Genomic DNA, 16,855 nt, shown 5'->3' with positions numbered 1-16,855 from the left:
AGTCTGTATGAAATGGAGCATGCCAATTTCCACCATGGAAGAATGAACTGCTGTGACTCCCTCTTCTTCCTTGGAAACCAATGGTGCATAAGGCCTTGCTTTTGACCATCCCAAGAAGAGTAAGGTGGGAAAGCAGGGGCATCAGCCAAGAGCAAGGACCGTGTGTGTGTGTGTGTGTGTGTGTGTGTGTGTGTGTGTGTGTGTGTGTGTGTGTGTGTGTGTGTGTGTGTGTGTGTGTCCTTGGTTGCTATCTCCATATGTGGGTTTCAGAAGGTGGAACAGAGTCCCCTTGGGTCTCTTCAGTATCCACCTCAGTTTCAGTAAAGCATCACAATTCGTGGACCAAGCTGTGACGTTTTCTTGGTCTCAAAGTTTTGTTCCGAGGGCTCTTTTCAGGATCGTCACCAAGCCCCGGATGTGGTGTACGAGGTGCAGTGGAACACGAGAAGCAAGAGTGTTAGCAGCAACTCCGCTTTGTTGCGCGTCCTGATGTACATTCCTGCCACCCCTAGCGGGCGAGTCATGATATACGAAAACCCAATCACGTGATACAGCACACTCCTCCCCTCGTAAAATGACAAGTCAAATGATGAAAGGACAATAATAACATGACCAACCGAAACCAATCAACACTCAAAATCCTCCAAGTACCGCGGCCGCATCCTGACCCGCCTCGGACGGGCAGCGACGCCAGATGGCCCAGGCTCAGACGCCTCCCGGCTCGCTCGAGGTGACACCCTCGCCGGACTTGCGCCATCCGCAATAACAACCGCCCCTGGCCGACCAGCCTGTCCGACGTCCTCGGGCAGGACTGAATCAGGTGAAGACCCCGTGGGCGTCGGCACATCCGGCCCTGGCGATACAACGTCTGGCCACGGCGACATTACAGGTGGGGGTCCCACATCGCTCTGCACGGGGGGGTGACGCTGAACAGCGATCATGCATTTGGTCCACGTGCCACTTCCACACCTCCCCACTATCAGTCCGCACCATGCAGTTTGCCGGCCCCAGTACCACAGAGACCACAGCCGGCACCCATTTGGAACCGTGGAGATAATCACGCACCATTACCCGCTGTCCCACATCAAAACCGTGCAGCAGCGTCGAGCGTGACACCGCCCCACTCACCGACCCTCCAGGTCGCAGCAAATCCAGTCTGGACCGCAATGGCCGTCCATCGAGACGAATGGCAGGAGAATCACCCGTGACAGGATGAATCGCGTTCCTGTAATGGAGCAAAAAGACATCGACCACCGTCTGCACAGGTGCAACACCCCCCCCCCCCCTGCGCAAAGCCCGTTTCAACATCTTAACAAACGACTCAGCCTGCCCATTCGTCTCAGGATGATACGGTGCGGACCTTAGATGTCGAATACCATTTTGACGCATAAACTCATCAAATACACCTGCGATGAACTGCGGACCGTTATCAGAGACCAGGATCTCCGGTAATCCTTTATTAGCAAAGATCGTCCACAGTTTCTCTACTGTAATGTTTGCTAATGTATGCTGCATTCCCTAAATGGCCGGAGGTTGTAGTATTGCATCGATCACAATCAAAAACATTTTGCCATTAACCGGCCCCGCAAAATCTACATGGACCCTCTGCCAAGCTCTGTCTGGGGTCGGCCATAGTCCCGAGGCTCGACGCGGGTTATCAGCATCTGTTTGACATGTGGAGCAATGCTTAACCAACTGCTCAATGTCTTTGTCCAACTCCGGCCACCACAACAGGCTACGAGCAAGACTCTTGGTCTTCACGACGCCAAGGTGACTGACATGCAGTTCTTCCAAACACCACTGCCTGAACTTCAGCGGAATCACCGCCCTCATTCCCCACATAACGCACCGTTGGACCAACGACAGCTCCGATGCGCGCGACGTGAAAGGCTGAAATGCCGGTGTCGAAGGCAGATCGCTCCAATTCCCCGTAGAAATTGCCTGGACGACGCGGGCGAGCACTGGATCATGAGCCGATTCCACCGCGACCTGTTTGGCCATGATCGGCCCGCTCTGGACCTGGCCCAGCGCGAACACATCGACCCGGTCGGCCGACTCAGACGCAGCTGGACCCTCCGCACACGGCAAGCGCGAGAGCCCGTCGCAGTTAGCATGCTTCTCGGTGCTTCAGAACTGAATATCGTAATTGTAAGCAGCAAGAAACAGACACCACCGCTGTATGGCGCGGCCGCTACCACCGGTACTCTGCGTTCGGGTCTCAGGATGAATTGAAGTGGTTTGTGATCCGTCTGCAAAGTGAAATTCCTCCCCAGCAGGTATTGATGAAACCTCCGCACACCCCAGACGAGGCTGAGAGCCTCGCGCTCGATCTGGGCATATTCCCGCTCTGCTGCGGACAGGTTCCGGGATGCAAAACAAACAGGCCGCTCCGAACCATCGTCCATCCTGTGGTAGAGCACTGCCCTGATGCCATATGCAGAGCTGTCGCATGCCAATAAGAGCGGACGCGCAGGCTCGTAGTGCATGAGGACCGTATCCTCTGTGAGCAGCCGCTTGACGCGGTAAAACGACGCCTGGTGTGCAGGCCCCCAGGCCCAGCGCTCGTCCTTCCTGAGCAACTGTGTTAACGGCGCAAGTTGTGAGCTGAGCCTGCGCACGAACCTTTGGTAATACTGGGCCATACCAATGAACGAGCGCACCTGCGTCTTGTCGCGAGGCAGTGGCATGTGCTGAATCGCCTCCACCTTCCAAGGGCCTTTCAACAGCCCCTCTGGCGTGTTGATGTTCCCGAGGTATTCCAAGCACTGCTTGAAGAACGCGCACTTGTCCCTGTTCAAGCGCAGGCCGCACGCTTCTAGCTTTGTCAGCACTTGGGCAATGTTCGCAAGGTCCTCGTCCACAGTTTTCCCCGCAATGAGCACATCGTCCAGGTAGGTCTGAGTGGGCAGGCCAATGCAAACCTGATCCATGGCTTTCTGCCACAAGGCTGGGGCCGAAGCAATCCCAAAACAGAGTCGGGTATATCGATAGAGCCCTTGACACGTGTTGATTGTCAAAAGCTCGCTACTCCCGGGATCCATCGCCAGGTGAAATTATGCATCACTCAGGTCTAGCTTCGTGAAGTATCGACTCCCCGCCAATCGTGCATATATTTCATCGATTGACGGCAGTGGATATTGCTTCACGCTGAGCCCCGGGTTAACCGTGGCCTTGAAGTCCCCGCACAATCGGACGTCTCCATTCCGTTTCAGCACCGTGACGACCGGGGTGGCCCAATCTGAGTTCGACACCCGTTCGATCACTCCACAGGCCTCCAGCCTATCCAGTTCACCCTTGACCTTGTCCCGCAGGGCATACGGCACCGATCGTGGTTTACAAAAACGAGGAACCACCCCCTCCTTCAGGAAGAGCTTTGCCTCCACGCCCTTGAGTTTCCCAAGGTCGTCGCAAAACAAACCTTGATGTCTTTGAAGAATCTTCTCCAACTGATCCTTCCACCGTCTCGGCATGGGTTGCACAAGGTGAACTGCGGCCCAGTCTAGCCTGATGCGGGACAGCCAGTCTCCGCCGAGGAGAGACGGTCCCCTCCCCCGCACGACGTACAACGGAAGCGCGGCGACCTGGCCTTGGTACCGCACAGACACGTCTGCCATCCCGACTGGCATTATCTTCTCGCGGGTGTACGTGAACAGCGTGAGGTTTGACCTGATAAGCTTCAGGCTGTTGAGTCTACGCGCGGTCTGTTCGCCTATGATCGACACAGCCGCTCCCGTATCAACCTGAAACGTGATCGGCGTTTTGTTCACTTCGATTTCCACCGTCATCGGGCGCGCCGCCGCCGGGCCAATTGAAAACAGGCTCAACAACGGCTGCTGGTTCCGCCCCGGGTCGCCTCGCACATCGCCGTTCATGACCTTAACGGTGGCCAGCGCCCCACGGCACACACGCTTCAGATGACCCACCTTGTGACAATTTAAACACATGGTGCCTTTATACGGGCACGCACGGCACAGGTGTCGACCTCCGCATCCCAAACACGTCCGCGGGGTCACCTCGTCGCTCGTGCGGCCGCGCGGCGATGTCCGACCCGCACCCAAGGTCGTGCGTGCGTCCCGGGGCGCTCGCGACCCCGCGTGGCCGATGATGGCCCGAACATCTCCGCGAGTCTGCTCGACAGCTGTTGCAGTGCCGAACGCAGAGTCAAATGTAATGGCTTCACCCTTCAGCCGTAGAACCTCCGAAACCATCTTCGCATCTTGTAAACCAGCAATAAAACGATCTCTGAGCCGAGCTGGACGCTCCTCCGCTGTGAACTTGCATGCCACGGAAGAATGCTTCACTCGCGCCACAAAATCAGCGATGCGCTCCTCTGCACCTTTCGAGAGGCGATCAAACTGGTATCGAGCGAGCTGTAATGACATCTCCGGCGCCATGTGTGCTTTCATCTTCTGCACAATGTCCTGAAAAGACAGCCCGTCATCACGGGGCTTGTCCGGCACTACCAAATCACTCGGTAGTCGATAATGTTCCGTCGATAGCGAGGCGAGCAAGATCGACTTCTGTTTGCTCTCGTCGACCACATCATTCGCATGGAAATAGCATCCCAATTGTTCTGAAAACAATTCGAAGTCGTCTCCGACGAAAACGGGCACATGTCCGTGAGCCGTGACTCGTTGATCAACCATCCTCGTCAGCCAACTGTGGTGTACGAGGTGCAGTGGAACACGAGAAGCAAGAGTGTTAGCAGCAACTCCGCTTTATTGCGCGTCCTAATGTACATTCCTGCCACCCCTAGCGGGTGAGTCATGATATACGAAAACCCAATCACGTGATGCAGCATACCGGACAGCTTCCAATTGCAGTTTATTTGTAGTAATCTTCCCAGGGATGGTTTTTGAGATCTCAAGGTTCATATTCTTCATTCCTGCTGCTCAAATTATCACTGGTACAATTTCAGCATTCTTCAGCTTCCAAAATATTTTCACTTCATTTTTGAGGTCCTGGTATTTGGTCATTTTCTTGATTCCTGTGTTGTTTAGACCAACATGTTATTGAGGCTAACCTGTCATTAACCTGTCTGTCCTTCTTCGAGGTGGACTGATTTATCTTCCCGCTTTTGGCTGCAGTACAATCCTACGGAGATGTTGGAGACATTTTTCCTTCTGAATCCCACAACAAATATAATACACAATTACAACAACCCACACGACAAATCAACAATGACCTCTAACATCGACATCTTCATACAGTTGTTACTATTACCATTTATAACAAAATATGTCATGATAGCAATCCATAAAAGATTGTGGCGTTTTATTGTGTAATTGCTGCCTTGTCATTTCTCGTCATTCCTTCCTACCTTGTTTGGTTATTTTTAGGGGATTCCATCCCTTCATGTTTTTTTTTTCATTTTTTTTTTAATCCCCGCCAACCAACGAAGTTGGCGGGGGATATAGAAATGGGTTCCGTCCGTACGGCCGTCCGTCCGTCCGTCTCATTTCGTTTCCGGAGCTTAACTACAAATCCCCTCAAGTTATCTTTACGAAATTTGGTACACATATCAAGCAAGTCGTGAACTCGTGCCTTTTGATGTTTACAGATTAAAAAAATATATATTTTACTGGGGCGGGGGATATTGAAGACTTTGTCTTCAACGGATGCTAGTTTTTTTGACTTGTAAATTTATATTACCAGGAGATTATTGGAGAGACAGTAACCACCTGGGGATGAATAGCTTGCTGAAGGACTTCTGCAGAATTGCTTTGCTGGATCTCTGGCTGAATGTCCATGGAACCTCGTCGTTCAAAGACCTGTGAAGTCAGTTCGCTGTTTTAGGACACGCAATTAAAATGACCCTGCATGACATCACTCCTCTCCCTTTTTTGGCTGGTGAGCCCTGAGAGCGGCAAACTTTAAATCCCATTGGCTGCTGGTTTCAATTGGCACATGCACAGTCTTGGTCTTCCCCTTCAAGACCTTGGTTCTGTGAATTCCATCACCATTCAAAGGTAGCCCATCCAAGCACAGCCAAGTGAGGCTTAAAAAAAATTTTTGTAAGAATTTGCTTCTCCATCAACAGATAGAAAAAGAAAGAGAAATTAAAAGTAAGAGAGAGATGATAGAAAAGAAAAAGCAATAATTAGCATCACTGAGAAGAAATATGAAAAGGGAGAAAGAGGTGTGAAAGAGTAAGGAACAAAGATGTTGGGAAGAACCCGGATATAGATTTCAGCAGCTGTTCCCCAAGGCTCAAGCATAACAACAGGTATATAAACTACCAGAGGTCTGTCAACGAGGAGCACACAGCATCAGGATATGGAACAAACGTAATCAAATGAAAGACCAAATACTGCATTTGATTCATCTGAGGGAACCTGAAGAAGCAAAGAGCAAAGATGGAGACATCAGGAGTACATAAAATTCAAATCATTATCAAATACTCAGATATGCCTTCCTCATCACTGGTGTTGCATCCTTGTGTCCACTTTATCGCATGTATTTTCATGCTGTAATAGAGTTATTCAAGGAGAGGTTCCAATCTTTTGCAAATATCCTCTTCTAGCAGATGCTAGCAGAGTACCCAACCTCTGGGTAGGTAAAGTTTGTAAATTACTTGCTGAAAAAAGTATAGTCTGTGTATATAAGCATAAGAAGGCACTTTTGATGCTTATGTGGTGTGTTTAAAGAGGTCTCGCAAGTTGGTAGGGGTCTATAAGAGTTCTAAAGGTCTAAAGGGTATGTTCTAATAGTAGTTTGGGTTGAAAGGGGATTAAGGGGTCTAAAGTGTCAAAATTGGTGTAAAAGGTATGTTGGAGTTTCAAGGGTTATATGGGGTCTTTTGGGTTGAAAGGTCGAAGGGGTGTAAAGGTGTCAAAAGGATCTTCAAGGGTTTAAAGGTTGTCATGATCTAAAGGAGAAAGGGCTCTCAGCAGTCTAAAGGGTCTAATGGTTTAAAAGGTTAGTTCCTAATGGTACGTAATTAAAAGGCATTGTGATGTGGGTCGACCGAGGCTTTACGGCTGGCTTCACCATGTTTTTCGTTTTTATTGTACAGATAAGATACTGTTGCGGATCCGGGGTCGGGGGTGAAGACCACGAGGGGTGAACTTCCTCGGGTTCCTACCAGACTCTCCGCAATCGTACGCCGTCGCACACGAATAACTTTGTGATCCGGTGGGTCGCTTATCGACCGCGAACGCCAATAACTGAACCACGTGACTTAGGGTCCTCCATCTAATACCGTTTATCTAAAGGTCATGTGATCTAATTACCGGGGAACATGCCCTTGATACGCACTTGCTCAAACCGGATCACCCTACCAGATCAGACACAGCCGAGCGGAACTACAAAGCACGTACCGGCTCGGAAACAGATCGTTGGGGAATAACGTCCCGGCTAAGGGTTCGGGCCATGCCGGACCAATGAAAGAAAACACGAAAACGAGCTGGGAACATTTATATACAATTCATTTATTTACAACCAAGCGAGGAAAAGGATGTGGCACTGTGAATGGGGTTTTATTGTATGCACAGCAGGGGATAGCAAGGAATTTGTGGGTGCGGCAAAAGGCAACAACTTACAAAAGAGGACACGGAAGGATTATCCCGACTATCTTCTTCAATCTTACTTAATCTAGGACAGGCGCCATTACACACACACACACACACACACACACACACACACACACACACACACACACACACACACACACACACACACACACACACACACACACACACACACACACACACACACACACGTGAAGATGAGCGCCCTCCAAATACCTGGCATGGTCGGCTGACAAACACGGCCCAAAACGCTTTGGGAGGGGCAGTTGGAAAGATACCGGTGTCTTTGGTGTGGGAGTGAGGAGGTGCTATGTAAGGGATGTGAGGGGTGCGGTGTCGTGCCAGAGGAAAATTGGATTGCGAGAGATTGTGAAAAACAGTAACGTTCTTCTTTGTGCTTCCAGAGATGTATATAGTGTTACGGCTGTGGATATTCGCAGACCACCATAAAGGACCTTAGATCAGTTATGACGATAAGTATCTGTGTAGTTAGATTTCCCCACCGTTGTTTAGAGGGAATTTCCGTGTTCACAGGGCTGCGATCCTTTGAGATAGCCGTTTTTCTTTTGCTGTCGTTATTTTGGACCAATCATCCCCCAACAACCAAATCTCCACCACCAACGCCCCCAAACAACTACACCAAACCACCACCACCTTCGCCCCCTTCACCTCCACAACCCCACCCCGCAAAAATCGCCTCACCCCCACTCTGAAACGACGCCCACCAAGAACCAAATGGCCACCACCAACACCCTTCCCAAACCACCACAGCAAACTCCCACCGCCTTCGCCTTTCTACCGAACGTCATGCCATGGGTTGTGAATGGGATCCTTTCACAAAAGAAATCGGATCAGGAATCATGTACGCCCACTTTTCATCCATCCAATGGCTGAGCATCAGGTGGTGTAGCCCCGCCTCCAAACCTGCTGAGATCCACAAATTTACATATGCACTCCTCCCCCGGCCTATATAAGCGAGAGCACAACGCAGCTCGCCACAGTGTCGGTGCGGCAGAGTCGGGAGACGGAGCAGTGTCGGTGGGGCAGAGTCGGGAGACGGAGCTCGAAGCAGATGGGGAAAGGCAGACGGGGGCCGATCGACGGAGAGGAAGGAGCTCGGAGCTCAGGTCGAAGTTGAGGGGCTAGGAGGGCGAGTTGCTGAGTGGAGCAGGGACGCGGAGGAGGGCTCAGAGGCGAACCAGAGGGCTGAGTGGGGACCGCTGCCGGAGAATGGGCGTTGTGGAGGCCACAGCCAGGAGGAGTTCGCCGGAGCCAGTACGGTCCAGAGCGTCAACTCATTGGACGGAGCGTCAGCAATTCCCCTCTCCCTTTCCGAGCTCCGCGTTAAGAAAGCGCCGGTAACCCCGTCCGTTCCCCTCCCCAACCGTGGTGCCGACGGTGAAACACGTGCCTGCACGGAGAACGCCGAAGAGAGCTCACCGGCCATGCCAGGGGCACGAAGCCAGGCGCAGCTACGCTGACATCGCGGCTTGCCCGCCATCGCGCCACGAGGGCGTGGGTAAGACCCTTCGGTCTCGTGGACCTGGCCGCTCATCCAGGTTCCACGTACATTTGGTCCATGGACCTGTCTGCCACCCTTGTCTTGGAGGGTGGCTTTTCTTTGCTTTTGTGTAAATGCATGTGGTGGCGCCGTCTTATAAGTAGAATTGTCTCAGTGTGCGTGTGAAATAAAGACACTTTATTCGTGGTAAATTCTTCCTTTGCTTGATTTCATTGTGTACGTGCATGATTTACTGTATGGCTGTAAATATGTGCCTTGTCTGAGTGTGAAATAAATGTGCTTGTTGAACTGTTCCCCATTTCATTGCGTCCTTTCCCTTGTTTGAAAGTTCCATCTTGCATCACGGAAGGAATTGGTAGAATGGTGTAAGCACCCAGTAAATAGAATCACATCCGTCGGGGTCGGCGATAACACCACTCGGTTATCACTGAAGCACGGAACGGACCGTTTAAGCGGTTCGTGTCCTAGGCCGGCTCGTTGCAAGGTACGATCGCCAGGTTTACTACTCGCGCAGGTACATTGGTAGGTCGAGTTTGGCGAACAACCCTATCCTGCGCGGGTGGCCGATTGGCACAATTGTGGTGTGGTCGAAAGACCCACCCGTGACTAGCTCCTGGTGATAGTTCCAAGGAGGGTCACGACTGAATTGTCCATTCCGGTGGGCGACTCGGTCGCGATTTGAGTTACGTGTCCGATCGCACGCCGGGCGGACCGAAATTCGTAACAATATATAAATATATATATATATAAATATATATATATATATATATATATATATATATTGTTGTGTTACCAGATTCGCAAACCACCATTCAGGTCCCTTAGGTGAGGTATCTCGGTAAGTACATGTGTAGTTAGGCCCAAACCCGTTGTCTAGTGGGAATACATGTCATTTATACGTGCTGCGACTCTTCAGGATAGCCGTTTTTCTTTTACTATCTTTATTTTGGACCAACAGCCATGATTACCATCACAACCACAACATCAACCACCGACCACAACCACCGCTTCACCACAACCGCCACGACCTTTACCGTCACAACTCGCCACCATCGCATCACCGTCATCTCGCGCCACTCATGGGCACCGATGCTGGACTCGTGTAGGGCGCACGTTGAACAGCGTGTACAAAACCACGGATTTTCTGCTTCAAAAACGGATCAAAAACGACACACGCCCACTTTTTTGCCGTTCAATCGGTGAGCGAGGGGCGATTTGGCCCCACCTCCAGAACGATCGATATATGCAAATTTGTGGATCAAAAAGCCTTCACGCCCACTTTTTCTCGGGCCAATGGGGAGCGAGGTGAAAGGTCAAAGGGAGGGGGTCAAAGGCAAAGTTACGGGAGGATAAAAGGACGGTGTTCGTCAGTCGGAGAGTCAAGAAAAGGAGAGTCAGCAGAACGGGAACGAGTCAGAGTCAGCAGAACGGAGTCGGAGAGTCAAGAAAAGGAGAGTCAGCAGAACGAGAACGAGGGAGAGTCAGCAGAACGAGAACGGAGAGTCAAGAAGAGGAGAGTCGGAAGCAGAGGGTCAAGACTTCGCGGGCGGTGGAGCTGCTCGTCGTGTGCGTTGGAGTCGGAACGGAGGGGACGGAGCTGTGGAAAGGCGGCGACACCAGACGAGGGGGTGCTCGCGTCGTGCAGGAAGCTGCACCCGAGGGAGGCCGACAGCGCGACCTGGCCGAGGTGGAGACGCTCGTCGCACATAATAAAGATCCTCTATACCCCGAGCATCAGCAACCCTTCTTGTTTCCCCCCGCGCTGAGATAGTGCGACCAAGGGGGCCCCGTTCCCACCCCCTGCCAGGCACTGTCCACGAGGCCCGCGGGTTGCGGGGCCATCGCCGCTCCGCGTCTCATCACCAGACGGGTAGGCCCGACCCGGTCTCGGCCCCAGGCCTACCTCATTCTTGGGGTATTTCTTTTCCTTGGTTTTGGGTATGTGTTGTCGGCGCCGTCTGTGAAGTAGAATTGTATAAGTGTTGCCGTGTGCTCGGTAGTCGGTATTAGCTCTGCACTGTGTTTTCACTTTTATGTTTGCTTTTTGTGTAAATGGAATTGTGTTTTCTTTTTTTTGTGTGCATTTGGTGGAATTGTATTTGTGTGCTTCCCGTGTGCCGAGAATAAATGTGCTTTATTGTTGAACTGTTCTCCCGCTTCGCTTCGTCTTTTCCCCCATTGAATCCCCATCTTGCTTCACGTAAAGGGTTGGTAGTGGGCTGAATACGCCCGATAATTAATCGAACCGTCGAGGTCGACGATAACACCGCTCGGTTATTCTGATAGTACGGAACGGGTCGCTTAAGTGGCCCGTGTCCGAAGTCGACCTGCGGCGAGGTGCGATCGCCCGGTCTACCCTCCGCGTGGGTACTTAGGTAGTTCGAATTTGGCGAGCAACCCTATCCCACGCGGGGGCTGATTGGCTCGATCGCGGTGAGACCGAAAGGTCCACCCGTGACTGGTTCCCGGCGTTAGTCCGAGAGGGTCACGACTGGATTGTCCGTCCGGTGGGCGACGTGCCGCGATTCGAGTTACGTGGCCGTCGCACGCCGGCGGGCGCGAAATCCGCAACAATATATATATATATATATATATATATATATATATATATATATATATATATATATATATATATATATATATATGTGTGTGTGTGTGAGAAAAAAAAATAGAGGAATAGATGTGTGAGAAGGAAGATCCCTCACTTAGCCGTGTAAAGGTCTGTATGTGTAGCGTGTATCTCTGGGACGCTCCACCTGAGTGTTCACACCTCGTGATATGGCGCGTTATTTTCTGCCTATTAATTTGCCAGGGCTCGTGGCAACTTTGTCTCCACACTGGTCCGTCTGTCTGCGCGGGGTGGTGGGACATCGACAGCAGTTCAGGGAGTCTCAAAGGATGGCAGTCTCCTCGGATCAGGTTCTCTAAGAAAGAGCGCGCTCTCACGGCTTTGCACTACCCCCTTTTTTTAGCCCCAGGCGAAGGGTGGGGCGAGGACTAGAAAGTGACGCGCTGTGGCCCAAATCTTGCTTCTCTATTGGGCCACAGTGGCTCCAGCCATGCCCTTCCAGGCTCTGGGACTGGAAACACTCAGATGCCTTCCAACTTCAGCTTGGCTCAGACCTCCTGACTCAACATGAGGGCATGCTCCCTGAGCTGGCGCCCCAGCCCTGAACGTGCACAGAGTGTAATCTGTATGTCGGATGGCAGCAGACTTTCTCAGCCACCCACGGGCTTCTTCACGAGCCAAAATGCACACCCTGGACCCAAGCCAAACTTCCGGATCGCCCTTTCCGCAACCCATCCTCGTTGCTTTGGGTCGTGCCGTGGTGTGACAACAGGGTGAGGGTTTCAACAATTCTGGACGCTCACCTGAGACGTTCCCAGTGAGATGCGATGGAGCTATTCACACGTGTTTCGTGGTCAAGCATCGCGTGGCTCCGAGGACAATCCGACGCCGCGCGGTGCTCCTCAAAATAGAATAGTCAATTGTAGCGATGCTGAGGTGCCGGAATATCTTTCCCCTATGCAGGAGATGTTTGTGGTTAAAGTGGTGAGATTTGGTGAGTGAGGTGTGGAGTAAGTTGAGGTGCCGTTGAGAATTGGCACGCAGATTTGAACGAAATAATGGTGCTCAAATTCCCATGTGTGGGTTGTCTTGTGTGCAACTAGGATGGGGATGATCCGAGCCATGGGAGGAATCGCGGTGTGCTTTTTAACGATTGTCTATTGAATGGGGTGTATGCTTGCGTGCTTGTCCTGTACTATGGCTAAAAGCAAAGGGTTAGATAGGGGTCAGAGTATCAATCGCATATATTTATTTGACCTAACTACGAGACCCACGCAACGCACTTCGTCCCGTGAACCCACTCAATATAAGGGGAGGACTAAATACACGAATACTAATGAAATAAGTGCCTGGGGATCACTGTATGTTGGGTGCTATTGCCTTAGAGGCATGCGGTTTTGCAGAACCGCAACAATATGATGGATAATCTTCCCGCCTCCCCCAAAAAGCATTCTGAACAAATGCAAAATAGTATGAAAAGTTTTTCTACTTTCTTGTCTGCAGGAAGACATCATTTCGATCTGGAACAAGACTGCAAGTGACCATGCAACCACATCACGCATCCGCGACACACTCCGTCGAGTCTTGAATTTACCACCCAACACAGTCATGGAATACAAAACGCACACGGACAGCATCAAGTCAGTCACTTTTATGGCGTTAACATTCCGCTTGCAGGCTTTTACATTTCCAGGACTTTTATATATACATATATATATTTTTTTCTTTTGCATTTGCTTGTTTTATTTTTGCTTATTTTGTTGAAATTTAATTCCATTTGAATTTATCGTAAATCCCTTGGGATTGACCAATAACACAGCTGAGCTGAAGACATACTGCTTGTAAATGTGCCCTTACGAATCCCTGGTCTTCGGTTCTCCATCCATCGGGTTGCATTTGTCATTGTCAGCGTGCAAAGTGTTGAAAGTTTAAACGTGCATTTTGTTTTCCGAGTTTGTTCTGCATGCATGCTTTCCAGGTGTGCTGTGAGGGGTGCTTTGTTTTGTTGTAGGAGGTAATCTTTAGACCGTATAAGGCTTGGACACTGTTCCAGATTCAGCCTTTATTCAGACCTTTATCATGGTTCCACTCCAGCTTTGTCATGCTCTTGTACTACATTCCCAGCTCATGCAGAACTTTATGTGAAATACTCAGAATTGCTCTGTTACATCATCTTCTTTCTTTCCATAGTAAGAGATAAGCCAGTGCCAGTATGTGGAGGTATAGTCGAGGCTTTGCATGCTTTTTATTATGATGTCATGAATTTATCTCGGCAAAAGTTGCTTCAAGCTTAAAGCAACTGAGAACAAAGCTACTTTGTTCCTGTTATTTCTCGCATGTTGGATTCTAATCAAATGATTAATCTCCAACCATTCTTTTTGCTGAGTTCCATGATTGTACACCTTTAAATGTGGAAATGTGAATGACAAGCTGAGAGATTTATCACAATGGTGTAGATGTCATATAGCCATGCTAAATGGATTAAGTAATTTTCTTTCCATTAAGTTTGTACCTCAAATTCGAATGTCAAGCTCCTAACAGAAACATTAAACCAACACTTTTTACTTGCATTCGCACAGTAACCGCACTTTCCTGATATGGAGCAAAAGCAGTCACAGATCTGTGCTGGTTTTGGCATGATGACAGTGGGCGTTCAACTTGAAGAAGTGGAGGGAAGAGCCAGACTTGGCATCTCAATGTTGTAAACAAATTTTTTTAAAAAAAGGAATGATCGGGTATTAAAAAACAGTGCCTTCCCTCCACCCCTCACTTTGTGCCCGTCATCCTAGGGCCTGGGAAGAATTCCATGGGCTTGTAACGAGCAGATGAGGCTTGCAGGAAGGGTGACTGCCCTTTGAGCCTCTTGAAGCAAGGTCAGAATGCCTGGTGTGGGTGGTCCTTTTCTCCTAAGTCTCATTCTGCCTTGCGCTTCTTTTCACCTGGTTTTGCAAGCTTTGGCATGTTGGTTGCAAATGCTTTTTTAAAGAGAGGATGGGTGGGCATCCCCTCACATTATTGTCTTCCCCTCACATTATTGCCTTCCCCTCACATTATTGCCTTCCCCTCACATTATTGCCTTCCCCTCCCATTGCTTCCACTCCCATTGCCTCTCCTTCTTATTGCCTCTCCTTCCCATTGCCTCTCCTCCCCCCTCCCCCCTTCTCGTTGCCTCACCCCTCGCCATCATTCATTAAATATTTGCATCCTTTTAAAATTGCTTATTGTTTTTTGGCAGAAGTAGCGCAAGGTGGGGGGTGGGTGGGGGAGGGGGAAGCAATTGGTTCAGTGTCTGTCTGTCTGTCTGTGATCGAGAAGGTACTTTATTTCAAATTTAATTTCATATTTCGAACTCTAGAACCCAAACGGGCTGTTTTGCACTTTCAAAACCTGCAGCGTAGCAGTACTTTGGATTTGAATTTGGCAAAATTGTACGGTGTCTCATCCGGCGTGTACATGCACACTGGGGTTTACTAAGCAATTGCTTTAATCATTTGTTTGTCTGTTTATCTGTCAAAAATAAATAAATTCAAAATCATTCCAAATGGCAAATGCAGAGTTTTTAGGGACGTCATCAAGGACACGAACAACAGGCACGAATAACTAATGTGACGTGTAAAAGAAGGTGTTGACTTCCGAATCGATGGTTTGCTTTGTATTTTTCTACAGCCTTTCAAACTTTTCTTTTATTTCAATTAAATTGTTTCTTTTGAATGCTTTTCACCATAAATCGCTTTGTTTGTACTTTTCAAAATGCTTCAGTTTAGCAGAACTCGAGCAAAATTGTACTCATCTCATCTCAAATTTTCCGCTCGAGCTCTCAGGGCAGGGGAACATCGATATTCAGACAAAATGGTGGCGCTCAGCGATGCAATGTCTGAGCTAACTTCGTCCATAAAAATCTGTCTGTTTATTGTCTCTTTTTTTTTTCTCAAAGTTCATTCTTTATAATACATGAGATGTCAACATTATTTGGGCTGCCAAACAGGCTGCCAGAAGCTTCACATCTTGACTTTAAAATGGAGGGGGTAACCCTTACCATGTCCCTTTTTCTCAAGACCATGTGGTTGAGTAAGGTGTTCTTTGAGCTCTGTAGTTACATTCTGCACTGGTTTCTCTCAGGTACCATGAGTTATTGCATTCTCATATCATTAAGTCTATCTCTTTCGTGACCATTGGTCGGACTTTGCAGTGCAGTTCTGCACATACTCAAGTGTACTCTTCCTCCTTCTCCATGTGTATAATAACTACACGGATGTATGAATAAGTGTCACCATCTGAGATGCTGAAATCTTTCATGGTTGCGTAAGCTTGCCTTCATAAATAACAAAATATTATCAAAGCAAATAACCAACTTCTTGTATTTTTATTTTATTCATTCATTGTCACTTTTTTTTTCTCCGCCTTAGGGACAACTCCAGCTTCCGGAATACGGAGCTATTCCGACGATGAGATTAAGGATGATTGCAAGAAAACATCTCTGTTGCCTCACTCTTCCCACTCTCATGTTACGGCCAGTGCTGACTGCATCAACACAGGATGCTATTTTCTGAAAAAAACACCCCATAAGATGCACAGTCAAAACAAGTTTTCTGAATTGCATCCATTGGTGTAGTTGCTGACTTCCCATTTCTTGCCGTCTGGTACTGGGAATCCTGTTTCCTTAAAAAGACTGGTGATTGCAAGGATTTTTGTGATAATGATGCATTTTTGATTGGTGAGTTGGCGTTCTGCTATTTGGGGGGTGACCACTGCCGTCCCAGCAAATAGGGACAGTCGAAGCAAATTAAAATTTGCAGCCATTACAATTTTATCCCTCTGTCATTGTAAACAAGGGATAGTTGAAGCCTATCTACAGTATTTTGTGCAAAGGTTTTTAAGGCTAGAGCTTTGGCTGTGCATGAATAAACAAAATGAAAAATGGGGTGGGGAGGTCAAGAAAAACACTGTGTGTTTTGTGAATAAACAGAAAATGCCAAAGGTTTTTCGTGCTCTGAATAAGGCTCATGGAAAAGGTTGGACATCAATCACATGTAGGACAGACACCAGTGTACTTTTACATGATGATCAATAGACCATGTGGAGGTACTCGCTATTACCTTCAGAAAATGATTTTCGTTGTGCAGATCACCAATCTGAATGAAATTTGGCATACTTAAATAATTTTAGACGCTGAGTCCAAATCCACTTGTTTCCACGTCGAGGATGTGACGCAATTGGTCATTTTGGCAATTAAAG

At 49.0% G+C, this 16,855-nt stretch overlaps 1 protein-coding gene across 8 annotated transcripts in view; it reads left to right on the top strand.

Moving 5' to 3' along the window:
* Window positions 1-16,601, top strand: part of EIF4E2 (eukaryotic translation initiation factor 4E family member 2) — a 45,632-nt gene extending 29,031 nt beyond the window's left edge. For 3 of the 8 annotated variants that reach the window (XM_085889183.1, XM_085889177.1, XM_085889180.1), the window contains 2 exons: window positions 13,124-13,260; window positions 16,027-16,601. In XM_085889183.1, coding sequence (XP_085745309.1) covers window positions 13,124-13,260; window positions 16,027-16,069 — 180 coding nt within the window. In that variant the 3' untranslated portion in view covers window positions 16,070-16,601. Of the gene's footprint in view, window positions 1-13,123; window positions 13,261-14,199; window positions 14,494-16,026 lie in introns of those variants that run through there. The other 5 variants (XM_085889178.1, XM_085889181.1, XM_085889182.1 and 2 more) reach the window with 4 other exon arrangements.
* The last annotated feature ends 254 nt before the right edge of the window (window positions 16,602-16,855 follow it).

Source organism: Eptatretus burgeri, chromosome 7, assembly GCF_056783735.1.
Source record: "Eptatretus burgeri isolate ZD-2024b chromosome 7, Ebu_testis_v1, whole genome shotgun sequence".
NCBI lineage: Eukaryota > Metazoa > Chordata > Myxini > Myxiniformes > Myxinidae > Eptatretus > Eptatretus burgeri.
The sequence above is the reverse complement of the archived record's forward strand: the minus strand, read 5'-3'. Positions and strand labels throughout refer to the sequence as shown.